Source organism: Nothobranchius furzeri, chromosome 1 (assembly GCF_043380555.1).
Source record: "Nothobranchius furzeri strain GRZ-AD chromosome 1, NfurGRZ-RIMD1, whole genome shotgun sequence".
NCBI lineage: Eukaryota > Metazoa > Chordata > Actinopteri > Cyprinodontiformes > Nothobranchiidae > Nothobranchius > Nothobranchius furzeri.
Genome location: NC_091741.1, coordinates 63,066,766 through 63,083,531, shown reverse-complemented (window position 1 = coordinate 63,083,531; position 16,766 = coordinate 63,066,766). Strand labels below are relative to the sequence as shown.

At 43.2% G+C, this 16,766-nt stretch overlaps 1 protein-coding gene across 3 annotated transcripts in view; it reads left to right on the top strand.

Annotated features, from left to right (window-relative positions):
* Positions 1-16,766, top strand: part of chst11 (carbohydrate (chondroitin 4) sulfotransferase 11) — a 134,373-nt gene that overhangs the window by 76,747 nt on the left and 40,860 nt on the right. For 2 of the 3 annotated variants that reach the window (XM_070549748.1, XM_070549750.1), the window contains exon 2: positions 12,928-13,013. In XM_070549748.1, the coding sequence (XP_070405849.1) occupies positions 12,928-13,013 (86 nt within the window). Of the gene's footprint in view, positions 1-105; positions 1,315-12,927; positions 13,014-16,766 lie in introns of those variants that run through there. The other variant, XM_054739466.2, reaches the window with a different exon arrangement.

Here is a 16,766-nt window from a genome sequence, read left to right as displayed (position 1 = left end):
GTCTGATCAATAAAGAAACAGTTAAAGATCTTGAGATACTAACAATCAGACGCTTAAGTTAACCGAGACCAGTGTTGGGAACGTTACTTTAAAAAAGTAATTAGTTATAGTTACTGATTACTTTGTCAAAAAAGTAACTCAGTTACTAACTGAGTTACAACATCATAAAAGTAACTAACTACCAACAAAATTAACTACTTAGTTACTTTTTTCATTAAAGAATGCAAGAATTACTACAATAGTGAAATATAAATGACTAATGACTGGAACATAATAAAATGTATGTCCAAATGTTTTTTATAAACCTGAATAATTTCAATAAATAAGCACTTAACAGGAGGAACTACTAATAGGAACATTACACTTATCTAGACTATTAAAAGGTCACTGTGTGATATTTAACAAGACCCCAATCAGCTAAAATTTAAAATTGCAAATAGAAACACCTGTAAAGGTTTCCAAGCCTTTAAATGGTATCTCGGTCTAGTTAAATTACAGAAATAAATGTAATTTTGCACAGTATTCTAATTTTTCCAGCTTCACATAATTGTGTGTTTTAGCAGCATTTCTGTTGCTGGTAATCTAGTAACGGTTAAATAAATAAATAAATAAATAAATAAATTACTATCCTTTAAAATGACACTAGAAGAGGCACAAATCTGATGGAGGACTTTAATGTACTAACACGTGGGTCAGACCCAACCACAGAAGAGCTGAAGCTGGGTGGTGAACACACACAGGTAGTTCTGATAACACCTGAGCTCCATGACGTTTGAGATTGATGCATCAGTGTTACAGCGGGGCTAAAGACATGATCAGAAACAGGTTACAGCTGGATGATCTAGGAAGGTAGAAGATCAGGACGTCTGAGCGGTGAACAGGTGAGCGGACCTTCGGGACGTCCCGCTGTCACGCTAAGAAGGGCACGGCTGCAGACCTGCAGATTCGCTGCTGCAGATTCCCACCTGCAGCAGCGAATCTGCGGGGGGTCTGCAGCCGTGGACTATTCATCACGTCTTCCTCGTTCTTCACGGGCCGTGATGCTCTTGGATGAAAACATCTGCCTCCTTAGCTCCTGATCAGCTGATGACAGCTTCTACACACCGCGCTGCTTAACGCACGCATTTCCTTATCAGTAACAGAAACAAAGTTTTGATAAAAGAAGACGTGGGCCGCTGCTGTAAAAAAAGTGAGGCGCGAACCGGAAAAGCTTCTGCCGATCACAATTCAACAACGGATTATGAAACAATTCAACAACGGATTATGAAAGAACGGATAACGCTCGAAACACGCAGATTCTTCCTGATGTTAGAGGTGAGTCTCCACTTTGTTTTGGTTGTTTTGGCGTTGACATCATCCTAGCGCGCCGACACCTCTCTCTCCCTGGCTGCAGCTGAAGTGTGGCGGTCAGAAAGCCTGTTGCTCAACGTTCGACAAGCACATAGTAACGCACAACCTTCCGTCCCCAGTAACGGTAACGGCGTTGTAACGGCGGGAAAAGTAATTAATTAGATTATTCCGTTACCTATAAAAGAACGCCGTTAGAAACGCCGTTATACTTAAACGGCGTTACTCCCAACACTGACCGAGACACCTAATCACTGATCTGAAAGCTTATGCGTGAGGACACACCGTCCTGCTGATGTACACGGCTGCTGCACTCGCAGCATGACTCAAAACCTTTAAAACATGTTCAGCTCTTTTTTGCTGAATACTCTTAAGCATTGTCTTTTGGCAGCAGGTGCATGCTTTTGTCTCTACTTAACGAGTGCGGCTATGGTAAAGCTGTGAGGTATCCATATAAAATGGGCTCAGGGTAAAATACAAACATGGGTAGCAACAGGGAGGCATTTCAAAGACGGCCCTTCAGCAGAGTGCTGTCCTTTTTAGAAACATGCCGAGCTGCAGAGAACAGGAGGAAGGAGCTCCGTAACGCAGCCTGAAACAGGTTAGGTTACTTTGGTTTGAACAGACCTTTGGCTTTCCATGGTCAGGGCTCAACTTTCATTTTCAAAACTGGACTTTTCTTACATCATTTAACTTGTTATTCCAAACTGAAAAAGATTTGTTTGCTTCCATGATGTTTTAGCTGCTTCTAATCAAAAGCTAAATGTTTACCACTCCCCCCTGACTGGGACCAGAAGAGCTGTTTCTGGTGAACTGCTTTCTGTCCTCTGGCGTACAAAACCTAAAAAGACATTCAATCTTTTAAAAGTGAAATGTTGGTCCACTTTGGCCTTTTAGATGGATGGTGCTGCTTTAATTTAGAAGAGCTGTGTTTTGGGAAGTTTTAACTTTTACTAGGAAACACACTTAGTGGATGACAAGTGTCCTCCCTGCTCTATTGATCTGAAAGCTTCCCAGCCTTCTTCTGCCTGCATTTACAAGCACCAATGAGCTTTGAATCAAAGTGTCTGCTAAGAGTTTTAAGGTGGTGGGACATTAATGACAGGGAAGTGTAGGAGGGGACATGTGAGGGTGAACTGCTGCATTAGATCAGGGTTAAACCAGAACATTGGTCCAGCTGTTTTACACACAGAAAACAAAAAGCCAAGATGATTCATCAACATCAACATTATTTAAAAAGTTTAACAAAAGGATGCAGAACACTTTTTGCACCCTTTTGTGCTGCCCTGCTCCCTCTACGCACTCCTAAAGTGAATAAAAACCCTCCATTTTCTCAGATCTGGGTTCCAGGAATTATATACTGCAACAAGCCGTTGGACAATGCCCATCATTGTGACATCACAATAGGGAAAATTAGCATAGAACCACATCTCACCTGTGAATACTTATGGAGAACTGTGATCTGGACATGAAGGAGTAGAACATCTTGGGATGGAAGTCTTTGTCTGAGCAGCCAGAGGAAGAGATAATAATCAGTTACAGTATTAATGAGGCTGTTCCTGTTTTGTTGCTTTTGTCTTCACTTTAGTGAGAAATCTACTAGTCTGACTTAGTATCGTAACGGGAGTGAATGGTAATAAATACATATTGGCAGTCTCTGTAAACTTCAGTGTAATCATAGAGAAAATCATAGTCGTATAAATCAATGGTTCCCAAACGTTTTTTCTTTGAGGACCCTCTTGCCCGTGCCCAAGACAAGCCAGGGCCTCCAACCCCTTCATGCATTCAGCACTCAACTTCTGAAAAAGGGTTTTAACAAAGATGTTTTGAATTTATGATAGTAGTGTGCAACAGAGTGACACATTATACAATCATTAAAGGGATTCTAGGCAACTTTTCATATTTTAAAATCATTTTCTTGATTCAGTATGTGTTAAAATTACCCTTTACAGGGTTAATGACATCTCATTTTGACCCCATCACTTCTGTGGCCAGAACACAGCATTTGCAACTTCAGAGGGTTGCAGGGCCCGGACTGTTGGACTTAGAAAAAAACAAGCTAAAACACCGGTGCTGCAGTCTGCTTCCAGCATGTTTCTTGCATGTTTCAGATCATGAACAAGAATGAAGTTAGCGATGAATCCCTAGAATATCTTTGCACAATATTCTAATTGTCTGAGATTTTGAATATGGGGGTTTCATCAGCTGTAATCATCACAATCATAACAAATAAAGGCTTGAAACATCTGGCTTTGAATGGAATGATTTTATCTCACATATGAGTTTCACCTCTTAAGTTGTATATTTTCAAGTTTGTGTGTGTGTGTGTGTGTGTGTGTGTGTGTGTGTGTGTGTGTGTGTGTGTGTGTGTGTGTGTGTGTGTGTGTGTGTGTGTGTGTGTGTGTGTGTGTGCAAGCGCTCGTGTGTGCGTGCTGTACCTGTCAGCACGATGAAAATTATTCCTCTTTCTCATGACCTTACCTGACTGTGCAGCCAAAGAATAAACTCAGTAGGTACAGGTGGGAGAATTGTGGTTTCCATGGTTACAACTAAATTACAGACAAGCCAATATGCCAGGTGTTTGGCCCAGGTTTGGGGGGGGGGGGGGGGGGTCTTTACAGGTAGGACTTTATGTTCTTTTTGACTGAGAAAGTTCCCTGCTGAGTTCCGAAGGCTGACTTTAGCTTCAGATCACTGACTGGATTACATGTACACACAGAATACTGCAGTACTTTTACTGTGCACATGTAGCCTTATCTCACTACCTACATTCCATTATCTACTCTCAATAATTAATTGCAATCAATAGTTTCTGATCAGTGCGCCTGCTTCTGAGTACTTAAAGATGTTTTTGTTCTGTTTTGATTGCTTGTACATATCGTACATGAGAGCAGTCCATTGTCTTTATGTCTAACTGTTTTATCTCATTTTTTATCTCATTTGTTTGTATCTTTCTGTTGTTCTTTGGTGTAAAGCTGATCAGTTGTCAGTTGCTGCTGCCTCTTGACCAGATCCTTGTAATTGAGAAAGAACTCTCAATTGACTCATTTGGTTAAAGAGCTAGTCACCCCCAAATCAACTTTTTTTCTGATACACTATATAAATGCGTGTCTAATCGAGCTACAGACACATGCAGTCAATTGTTTTGCATTTTAGTGCATTTTAGTTTAAATGTTAATTTTCTGCCAAAAACTGTCAATGTTGTGCTGTTGTCAGGTAAAAACTCAGCACTGCAGTGTAATTTAAATCTGCCATCACTATTGGCTAAGAGGTACCCTAGAATGTTAGCTGGTACGATATGATGTCACAATGTCGTTGTGAGCCTGTGTGTGTGTATTTGTTAGTGGCTCTGCCCTCTCGGTCTGCTGGGCAACAGCATTTGTTGCATTTTTCAAACATGAAGTGGGAGTGGAGTAATACTCTGGTAGGGGGTGACTTGCTCTTTAAATAAAGAAATGAAAGGGTTACATCTTTGTGTTACAGTTAGAGCCGGTCTCAGTCATGTCGAAACATCAGAGCTCTTGACCCATCAGTGCTGCAGTGTTCATTTAGGGTTAGGGTCAGGGTTAGGGTTATGTTTGGTTAGACTCAAACATTAATATCAGCCTTCTTTTTTGAGAGCTGCAGCTCAGGTCTGTGTCCTCAGCAGATGCTGCTCTGTGTTGATTCAGCTTGCTGCTAGAGGGTGAAATAATGCACACGCTTGTGTTTGAGCTCTTCCATGTGAAGTAGCAGAAGCAAACTCCAAGGCTGCATTGCTTCACAGAGAAGCAGAACCCACCTCTATACTGCACAGGGGTGGGTTCTGCTGGTCCAAATCAAGGCACGCCTTCCACAATGTCAGTTTTCAATCATCTGTGTGTGTGTGTGTGTGTGTGTGTGTGTGTGTGTGTGTGTGCGCGCACGCGCGCGCGTGCGTGCGTGCGTGAGCAAACACTTGCCTACTGAAGGTCATGTCTGGATGTTGTAGCTCATTAGACTTACAAGCACTCACCCCCCACCCCCCACTAGGGTTCAGCCAGTAGATCTGGTCCAGATCAAGACAACAATCATTCAGTGATACGGTGTAGAACCGTTGTTAGAGCTAGCCTTGCTGAGTTTTATGTTTAACCCCCCAAAAATACTCAAAGAAATAAAAAATATATATAAATATATGGTGAAAAAGCAGCTTCAATGTACTTTTGACGTGTGAGATGAAATGACGACAGCTTTTTTTAATTCCCAAAAGGAAATCCAACAAATAAAAACAGTGATAAAGATTCTGACAGTCACTGACACAATCACTGTACTGGTATTGTTAGAAAGCAGACATATTTACGTTTCCAGTCAACAGATTTGTCACATCACGAGGAGGTGTGCAGAGGAGCAAATATGAATTCCAATACTATCAGCAGATGTGTCTATTTGCAGCATGAGCTGCTGCCAAAAAGCATATTGTAAGCCAAAGCAAACATATTTACAAAATTATTCATGTTTAGTCTCATTCTGTGGCCCTGTATCGGTAATTATGGGTTACTGTTTAGAAAGTCATATGGTTTAAAGAAATACCAGATTTTGCTTCTCAAGATGATAAAAATTGGGCATGAAACATTTTAGCTCACCTTTCCACACCACTTGTTTAAGAAATTACAATATTATGTCTAAATAATATATAAAACAATGATATAAGTGAAACAATGCCGAATGAGGCAGCAACTGACATAAGAGATAGGAATAATGTTGCGAATAAACACCAGGCGACCCCAATGCCAACTACAACAGCTGAGTGAAGTACCATCACAGAAAGAAGGCATCACAGACCAGCAATGCTAAGCGGCTAGCCTCTCTTAGAAAAGACCACAGCAACCTCCTTGAGCAGAACCCAGTATCCATCACTGTGGATGACCTCAGGTATGAAAAACTGGACAGCACCGGTACCTGACATGATCCTACCCTACTGGCTTAAGAAGCTCACTGCACTTCATCAGCACCTGGCAGTGTCATGTTCTGCGTCATGCGTCTCCTTGTGTTCTCCAGCCCTCTCTAGGTTCCCCTTATGTGTCTCCTTGTGTTCCTCATGTGCCTCCTTGTGTTCCCCAGCCCACTCCAGGTTTTCCCCTTAGGTGTTCCCCTTAGGTTTCTGTGCCCCTTTAGGTCTCCAGCTCCTTCCAGGTTTCCCTCAGGTTCCCCGTAAGTGATTTCAGATTTAGTTATCCCATCCTTGTTAGTGTTTTTCTTCTGGTGTCTAGTTTTCAGGTTTATGAGTTCTCTTATCTTTAGTCCTCTGTAGATTAATTTTACCTAGTCAGTTTTCCCCACGTAGTTAATTAGTCTCACCTGATCCCTTCTGATATCACTCCCCAAACACCTGTCACCTGTTTCCCTGATTGTTTCCCTCTGTGTATATAACCCTGTCTGTGTCTCAATCTGTTGTCGGTCCATTGTTTGTGTCAGCGTTGTCTCGTTTCCCTCCCCTGGTCTCCTGGTGTCTCGGTCTCCTTGTATTTGGATGTTTCTAGGTTTTGCTCTTTAAAGGAGCTCTGCATCTCTTGGTCTCTAGGTTTGCGCAATAGGATTTTTGGATTCAGTTTTTTGGCTACCTGCCCTTTTTTGGATTGTACTTTTGGACAATTATTCCTAATAAAGGAATTTTTTTACGTTTTCTATTACTCCTGCCTTGTGTCATCCTGGTGCTGCATCTTCAATCAATCAAATCAAATCAAAGATACTTTATTAATCCCAGAGGGAAATTGGAGTTTCAGTACACACAATTCAGAGATCAGACATACATGGGCAAGACACATGACAAGAATTGGTGACTGTGGTCATTCGCAACCCTGAGTTGTGCTACCTTAATAGAGATAAGAGGGGTTTACATGAGGGTTGGTTCAGGTGGAGGGGAAAAAGGCACTTCAGAGCTACCCTCCATAGGGAGGGCAGCTTTGCTCTGCAAAAAAAAAAAACACCTCAAACATATATGCAACAGACTTCAGACATTACACAACATAAGTGTCCACTAGGTGGGGTGGTGGGTTGGGACTATCTCCACTTCATTTCCTGCAGCCACGATAGAAGCAGCGCATGTCACCTCTGTGTGGATAGGGGAGAAGCATTGAGGGTTGGAGGTTTGCGGTGACCCTGGAACGTTTCATCGACCTTCCCGCAGACCCGCCCAGGCTGGGATAGGAGACAGAGTTGAGTTGCCATAGCGAAGTCAAATTCCACATATCTTCTGAGGGGGGAGTTTTCGTTGTAGCCTTGTAGGCTCAAGGATGCCAGATTCCGATTAGAAATTGTTTTTGGGCCAGACAGAGATAATTTCCTCCCTGTCTTACAGTTTGTTGGTCCTCAACCTCAAAATCCCAATAATGGACATTAAACTATCCCAATCCGTGCTGATTCATCCACTCTATCCTTGATGGCATCCATCTTTGTGCCAATGAATGAATCTTGGCCAAAGCCCCAAGCTTATGATTAATCTCGACAATTATGTGAGTCTGTGAATTCACAGCGCAGTGCAATCTCATCTCTGAGTTCTGGGATCCGGCCAATATTCCTAGACAGCTCGTTAATTTTCCGGTAAGCCAGGTAGCCTCCAATGCCGATCAGCAGGAAACCCGACACCAACACCACAAATATCCACACATCTTCAGAGTCCTCCACAGACAGCTGGTCTGTCCCGGAGGGGCATCCGGGAGCCCCTTCTCTCGTTCTCATCGTTGAAAAAATTTTATCAATCGCGTTGAGTGACCAACTGACGAGATCCATTTTAGTGAATTTCAGTTTCCAGTTTCCAGAAAAAATGCAGAAGCAGCCGTGCACCCAGCACACACACAGACAGACAAAGATCTTGAGGATAAGATATGGAGGAGAGGAGAAGAAAAGCGTCTGCACCCTCCAAGAGCCGGAAGAAACTCCTCCTGGCTTACACCGTGACAGGCAGCACAAATGAACCAGCTGCTAAAGGATTGGACTCACCCTGAATGACTAACTGAAGGGCGAGCAATCCTGATTATGAAGGACACTTTCCAAGGTACAGTCCCATCCAGCTATCGGCCAATGACCTGCCTCTTCACAACAGCTCATGTCCGGCAACATAGCGACTAAGAAAAGTGGGTACATGGATAAATACATGAGCACAACACAGAAGGGCATTTGTAGAGATAACAGAGGAGCCAAACACCAGCTGCTGATAGCCCGAATAGTTGCCCAGCACTGCAAAGTCAGACACACAAACCTGCGCACAGCCTGGATTGATTACAAGAAAGTCTATGACTCAATGCCGCACTCGTGGATCATTGAATGCCTAGAGTTTGGAGCTGTAGGACATCAACATCAACAGGACTCTTGAGTGCCTTCATTGCAAACTCAATGGGGCTGTGGAAAACTATCCTTGAAGCCAGTTGCACAAGTCTCCATCAAATGTTGCATATACCAAGGAGAGGCCATGTCCTCACTGCTGTTCTGCATAGGTCTGAATACCCTCAGCCAAATAATAAACAAGACTGGCTATGGATATTGACTCAGGAATGAAACCACAATCAGCCACCTCCTACACGGATGACATAAAGATGTACTTCAAGAGCGAGAAAGACTTTGACTCACAGTTCCACACCACCAAGATCTACAGCACTGATATTGGAATGTCATTCGGACTTGAGAAGTGTGGTCGGGTGGTGACAAAGAAAGAGAAGGTAGTCCGCACAGAAAGAGTCTCACCCCCAGAAGAAATAATAGCAAACATTGAGGACAGCTACAAGTACCTTGGTATCTCACAGGCAACCTTGATGAAGCCACAAGGAAAGGAGCCACAGCCAAGTACCTACAATGAGTAAGGCACATCCTAAGAAGTCAGCTCAATGGCAAGAACAAGATCTAGGCAATAAACAGTCATGTCCTGCCAGTAATCAGATATCTTGCTGTAAAAATAAGCTGGCCAAAGGAAGAAATATAGACCCCAGATGTTAAGACACGGAAGTTCCTAACCATGCATGGAGGGTTCCATCCCAAATCCAGTGGGATTAAGACCCCCTAAGGTGGTTTAGATCAAAAGAGCCAAGCTCCTGTTGGACTTCCAGATCCAGACCAACAAAATGGTGATGGCGAACCAGCCAGACATTGTGGTGGTGGACAGAGAACAGCCGTTGTGGTTTATGTGGCAATACCGAGTGATGGCAACATCAGGAAAAAGTAACACAAGAAATTAGAGAAGTACCAGGGCCTTGAAGAAGAACTTGAGAAAGCCTAGAGTGAAGACATCGGTGGTCCCCATGGTCATCGGGGCACTTGGGGCAGTAACCCCTAAAATGGAGGAGTGGCTAAAGCAGGAAAAACATCAAACATCTCAGTCCAGAAAAGTGCAGTTCTAGGAACAGCTGAGAAACTGCGCAGAACCCTCGAGCTCCCAGGCCTCTGGTAGAGGACCCGAGCTTGGTAGGATGAAATCACCCACAGAGGGTGAGATGAGAATTTTATATTATATTATATTTTTAAATAAATTCTTCTTATCTGAATCTGGCACCACAGTAGCCTTGAGCTGCAAGAAATGAAAACCTCCACGAAGGAATGCAGACAGATGTTGTGAAACCCACCCTACCCCCTGCCTTTGGATAACTGGTCTTAGCCTGGCAAGATAGACAACTAAAGGAGTCAATCTGCTCTTCATCACCTCGATCTCCATCCCACTTGTGTTTCAACAGTGATCGAGCGCACGAGGCTTGCGGCTCTTTCTGGGGCAAAACAGCCCCCCCCCCCCCCCCCGCCCCCACCTACCCATTAGAGTTTCATATTGTGAACTGTCTGATGTTCGTTCCTATATGTTTGAGGTGGGTTTTTTTGCTTAGCAAAGCTACCCCCTGTCGGGAGTAACGTTGAAGTGTCTCCCCCAAACATAAACAAATTGACTTTCATTGCCTAAAGATTAATTCCAGACCCTACCTGCTCTCTGGTCTTTACTAGTAACGGAGTGTTTTAAAAGCTCATCTGTTATTGAGTGCTTTATTTTTGGTGTTTTTTCTTGCCCCCTGTCCATCGATACTGAGCTGTCTTTCAGCACCTTTCCATTTAAGGTAATTGAAGAGAGTGGAAACAAAGTGTGGTCCTGGCTGCTTCCACTGAGTTGCTGCCAGCAGATTTTCTCTGTTTCAAAGTGTGTCAGGAGTTGAGAATCCACCAAGCAGATGTTGAATTGAAGCTTTGCCCTTGGCTTGTTCTCACTGCTTACATTATTTATCCGTAAAGCTTTCGGATCCTAACATTTAGAAGCAGTAGTTCTCAGAGCAATCATACCAGGTGTTGTTTACAGCCTTTTCTTATATGAATCTGAACCATTCAAACCTTACAGGTTGTCTCTTATGCGCTTCCTCATGCCCTTCACAACTCCTACCTTTTAACATCAATGGTGCTAACACAGACAGTTAATATTTATTGTGCAACCTGCAGCAGCATAGCTAAAAAGAATGTGCCAGGATAACCCATGTTAACTGATTTATCAAAAAAAGAAAGTCTGATGCTTATTATTACTAGCCAGGTTCACCAAGAAACCATTAAATTGATTCTTATTTGTCTTCTAAATTTTTTTAACTGATCAGTCAGTCTGAGTTCAACACGCAGGGTAAACATCTAAATAGTCCTCCACACCTATCTCCTATGTTAGCAGCTGAAGCAGAGTAGAAAAGCCTGACAGATCTATGTCACACACACATGGTTTCGCTCCTATTTATCCAACAGATCTATTACTGTTCAGATTGGCAATTGTTCCTCCTCCTCTCTCCCTCTGCCTTGGGGTGTGCCTCAGGGCTCTGTTCTGGGGCCTCTTCTTTTCTCTATATATCTCCTACCACTGGACAAAATCCCAAATTGGCACAGTCTTAATTATCACATCTATGCTGACGATTATCAAATATACGTGGCACAAAAAAATGGAAATGTGGACTCTCGTCTTGCGGCATGTCTGGCAGACGTAAAGGGCTGGCTAGTGGCCAATTTCCTCAGGCTGAATGATTTAAAAACTGAGTCCGTTGTCTTTGATACCTGCAATCCTTCTGGTTCTCATTCAACTTTTTATGGTTTAAACCCTAAACAGTGTGTAATAAGCCTCGGGGTAAAAATGGATGCCAACCTCTCAATGACTCCTCAGATCAACTCAGTAGTGAGGTCTTGTTTTTATCAGTTACGCCGCCTATCTCGTTTAAGACCGATCTTAAAGAGGAAGCACTTGGAATCAGTCATCCACGCTTTTGTCACCTCTCGCTTGGACTACGCTAATGCATTATTAGTTGGAACTCCTGTCTCTGCCCTGAACCGGTTGCAGGTTGTCCAAAATGCCGCTGCTAGGTTTTTAACAAACACAAGTCAACATAGCCATATTACACCAGTCCTGAAACGTCTTCACTGGCTCCCCATCACTTTTTGTGTGTGTTCTGATTTATTGATGTTTGTTTTTAAAGCCCTACACGACCTAGCTCCTCCTTATCTGTCTGGCCTGCTGACTCCCTATGTACCTACTCGTATGTTGAGGTCAGCTGACCGTCTACTGCTTTGCATTCCCCAGATGGCCTACAAATCATAAGGTGAACGTGCGTTTGTCCATGCTGCCCCCATGCTCTGGAACTCACTGCCCATTATAGTTAGGCTGGCATCCTCTATGCCTGTTTTTAAATCTCATTTTAAAACCTACTTTTATGACTTGGCTTTTAGACAGTGATTCATGTTATTGTATTATGATGTAATAGTTTTTATTGTTGTGTTTTATCTTCTTATTGTTTTTACTTTTGTTTTAATTGATCCTGCCTGTTCAACACTTTGGTCAGCTCTCACGCTGTGTCTTAAATTGTGCTATAGAAATAAAGTTGATATGTTATGGTATGGTACACTGAAAATTAACATTAATGGACTCACCCATCTTGGCTTGTGAGGGAGAAGGCTGTTGTTAGTTTAGCCTCCACGAAACAGGAGTGAATGTCTCAAAGAGTAGAAGGTAATTAGAATTACCAACACCACCACACAGCACAACTCCTCCAGGCTTGTAGTACTTCTGGTGATGTTGGTGTTAGCCAATCAGAGGTCAGATGTCCAAAAATCAGGAAATAACACTCGAAAACCTGTTGTCTAACGCTCACCTCTCCGCAGGCTCATTTCTAGTTCCTGAAACAAGAGCGCCAGAGCTTTTCCCCCCACGGAGATCATCTCACAAGGCATTTTTATACTAGAGATATAAGAATCTCTAGAATTATTTTTTGCTGGATTTTTTCTATTTTGAAAAAAAAGATTAGTAAATCTTGAAAAAAAAGAGGACATTATAGGACTAATTCAGTTTTTTATGTGTAATTTCCCCAGAAAATTCCTTTTTTGAGAAATGTTCTTTTCTCTTTTGCTGATACAGTTTGAGATATTATTATTATTATTATTATTATTATTATTATGTCACTCTTTTGACTTTTACCTTGTTATTAATGCAAATTCCTGATAGCTGCGTATTTTGTTTTGCATGATATGATATAAAACAAAACAAAAAAAGTTTGGTTAATAATGAACCTCTACATCAAACATTAAAGCTGCATCTGGATATTAGACTTACTGACATGTTCTTCTGCTTTGCAGTCATGCGGAGGAACCCCTTCATGGTGGATGGCTGCTGTAGGAAAGGATCCCGTAATGCCCTGCAGGAGCTCTACAACCCCACACAGGTTGGAGGGGGGGTTAAAGCATTAACCAATTTATTCAGCTGCAACACTAACTGACCGTAACTGGGGATTCAGACTGTCTCAGAGACTTTTGCCATGCTGCTGAGAAGTATGTTAGGAGGACTCAAGGGGAGGTGTTCAAACCTGAAAGCACTGCTCTAAGTGTGAAGCACGGATGCAGCAGCATCATGCTGCCTACCTGCCAATTCTGCATTTTTAGGACAACTTTATGTTTTAGGACTTTTTAGAGGCTTGTCTATCCCCAGTTGATTCAGATCAGGGTGGTGGTAGGCACTGGAGAAACTTTGACACTAGTGCTCCAACATGAACCCTGACACAAACGGAAACAGTCATATGTCGGATTAAACAGACTAACATTAAGCTTCTGGAAAGACCTGTCCAAAGCCTCAAATTAGAGAGACCAATCCACCTGACAGTCATGAGTCTGGACTGTGAGAGGAAACTGGAGTACCCTGAGAGAACCCACGCATGCACATGGAGAACATGCAAACTCCTTGCAGAAAGACTCTAGGCTTGGATTCAAACCCAGGACCTTCTTGCTGCAAGGCAACAGCGCTACCAATGTGCCAGTGTGCAGCCCACATGTGGTATAAAAAATATTAGAATGATGTGGTCCGGTTGGCTTCATCAGACAGTGATTTCCAGCTTTTGCTGGAGCAGTTCGCAGCAGATTGTGAAGCGGCTGGGATGAGAATCAGCTCCTCTAAATCTGAGACCGTGGTCTTAAATCGGAAAAGGGTAGAGTGCCTTCTCCAGGTCAGGGACGATGTCCTGCCTCAAGTGGAGAAGTTTAAGTATCTCGGGGTCTTGTTCATGAGTGAGGGAAAAATGGAGCGTGAGATCAACAGGCGGATTGGTGCTGCATCTACAGTGATGCGGGCGTTGTACCGGTCTGTCTTGGTGAAGAGAGAGCTGGACCGGAAGGCAAAGCTCTCGATATACTGGTCGATCTACTTTCTACCCTCAGCTATGGTCACGAGCGATAGAAAATATCAATACAAGCGATACAAGTGGCCAAAAGGAGTTTTCTCCACAGGGCGGCTGGGCTCTCCCTTAGAGATAGGATGAGAAGCTCGGTCATCTGGGAGGGGCTCGGAGTAGACCTGCTGCTACTCCACATCGAGAGGAGCCAGTTGAGGTGGCTCAGCATCTGGTCAGGATGCCTCCCTGGTGAGGTTTTTCAGGCATGTCCAACAGGGAAGTGACCCAAGGGAAGACCCAGGGACTATGTCTCTCACCTGGCCAAAGAACGCCTTGGGATTCCCCCAGAAGAGCTGGTCCAAGTGGCTGGGGAGAGGGAAGTCTGGGTGTCTCGGTTTAGGCTACTGCCCCCACGACCCGACACCAGATAAGTGGCTGAAAATGGATGGATTGATGGAATTTAGTTTACTTTAACTTTATTGTATCTTTATTTATGTGATTCTATTATTGAAAAATCCTAGAATTATTCTTAATTTTTTATCATTATAAAACAGAAAAGGCTGCTGCGTCCTTCCTAACTGGAGCCTGAAGAGAAGAGACAGCAGAGGAAGGCATGACCATGACTGGTACTGGTGACGTTCCACCAGTCGGGAAAACGTTATAAAGCCAATGTGATCAAAGCCTTCAGTGGTTCAAGAATGTGAGCAGACACGAAGGACAAATGTTCCGTTTAAATCTAAAGAACCCTCTCCTGATGATGGAGGAGGTTAAATAATAAGATGGGATTCAACTTAACATCACTTCAGCCTAAAAAGCTGCATTTAAGAGGAAAATCACACCTTAAATGTAAAGAGCAGCAGTTTGATCACGTCATCTGATTTATCAGTAGCTGTTTTCCAAGCAGAATGTCCAAAGGCCAAGCATGTGTGGGACATGTTTGGTTCATGTAGAAAAACAAATCTGCTACATTTTTAATTTTCAAAGGTGTAAAACAATTACCTACATCCATCCATTGTCAGAACCCGCTGTGTACACGTAGGGTCGCGGCGGGGGGACTGGTGCCTATCTCCAGCAGTCAATGGGCAATCAGGCGAGGTACACCCTGGACAGAGAGCCAGTCCATCGCAGGGCAACACAGAGACACACAGGACAAACACACACACACACACACACACACACACCTAAGGACAATTTAGACAGACCAATTAACCGAACAGTCATGTATTTGGACTGTGGGAGGAAGTCGGAGTACCCGGAGAGAACCCATGCATGCACAGGGAGAACATACAAACTCCATGCAGAAAGATCCCAGGCCGGGAATCGAACCCAGGACCTTCTTGCTGCAAGGCAACAGCTCTAACCACTGCTCCACTGCGCAGCCCACCAATTACCTACATATTTATTCAATTGTGTGTAAGGATTTTACTTTACCCATGAATCTATGCCCACAGCAAAAAAAAAAAAAAAAAAAAAAAAAAAATCAATCTTGGCAAATATGTAAAAAAGGTAAATACCAAAAGAAAATAGAATGTGGAATAAATGAACTGTGATGAGAATCAGAGAATGGTGATAGTTATGCACAAAGACAGCAGAAGCACAGTGAGCTAGCAGCTGAGCTAGCCACCTGTAACCACCGTGGTTTAACGATTAGCCCCACAGCTCTAAGTTACAGCTTTGTTTACATTAGTGTTTTTGATTTGCTGAGTCATTTTACGGCAGACCCAGGGAGCGAGATGGAGATGCTGACCAAAGGTCTTGTGATGAACGATGTGCAGACAAGGTGTTAACTTCAGACACATTCAATAACATTTAAATGGGAGGGAAATACTGTCAGTAGATCTGTGCAATCTGAATAAATTCAACATTTATTCATTTAAGGGCAACTTTTTACTAACTTGGGTCTTCTATCTACTGTGTCTGATTTCATAACAACTGGCTTTAATCAGATTGTATATGAAGACTCGTTCAGATCTCCTCCTCCCCGCTGATTGGCTGCTGGAGATACGACCGGGATTACAAGATGTATTGCGGATGTTGCTGACAAAATCCTGCAAAAATTAGAACCCAACTTTAGAACAGTATTGATTTATAAATTTCAAAGGCTTTAAGGAGACACTGCAGTTGCTGTGGGAGCACAGCTCATCAGTAGTGTGATGCAATCCCCAAGAGGACACCTCTGCAGCCGATGTTATCACAGTGATGGATTGGATGCTTTCTGTCCCTCTCCTCTTTGCTCGTCCATGTCCTCCTCACTATCTCTAGCATTCTGTTTTCTGCCTCTGTCTCCTGCAGCTTACTCTAACTTCACACCTCAAATTGTCTTTTATCCCTCCGCTCCGTGTCTCCTGTCCTGTCTCAAGCTGTCCATTTATCACCCTCTTCATGTTAAAAGCACATTGGGAGCTCTAAGTGGTTTTCTGTATAGCTATGATTAGGCCAGGTGCACACGGACGGACCCACGGTGAGCAGAATTTCCGGAGAGGATTTTTCCACAGTTCCGCACTCATGTGAAGTCCCATTGATATTTTCTGTGTGCACAGAGGGTGTTGCTGCAGCTTGAGTAAACTGTAGCAGTGTGCGTAAAGTAGGTTGTCAAGAGAGCTGCTTGTCTTGTCAGTGTGTGTGTGTGTGTGTGTGTGTGTGTGTGTGTGTGTGTGTGTGTGTGGATACCAGTGTGAATTGTAGGCTTGCAGAGTCAGAATATTTTTCCATATTTTAGTAAGATCCCCTTAAGTCTCCTACACCTATCTTCTGTGTTAGCTTCTGACAGAAAATAGATGGTGAAACTCTAGAATTTGAAAATCCTAATTTCAT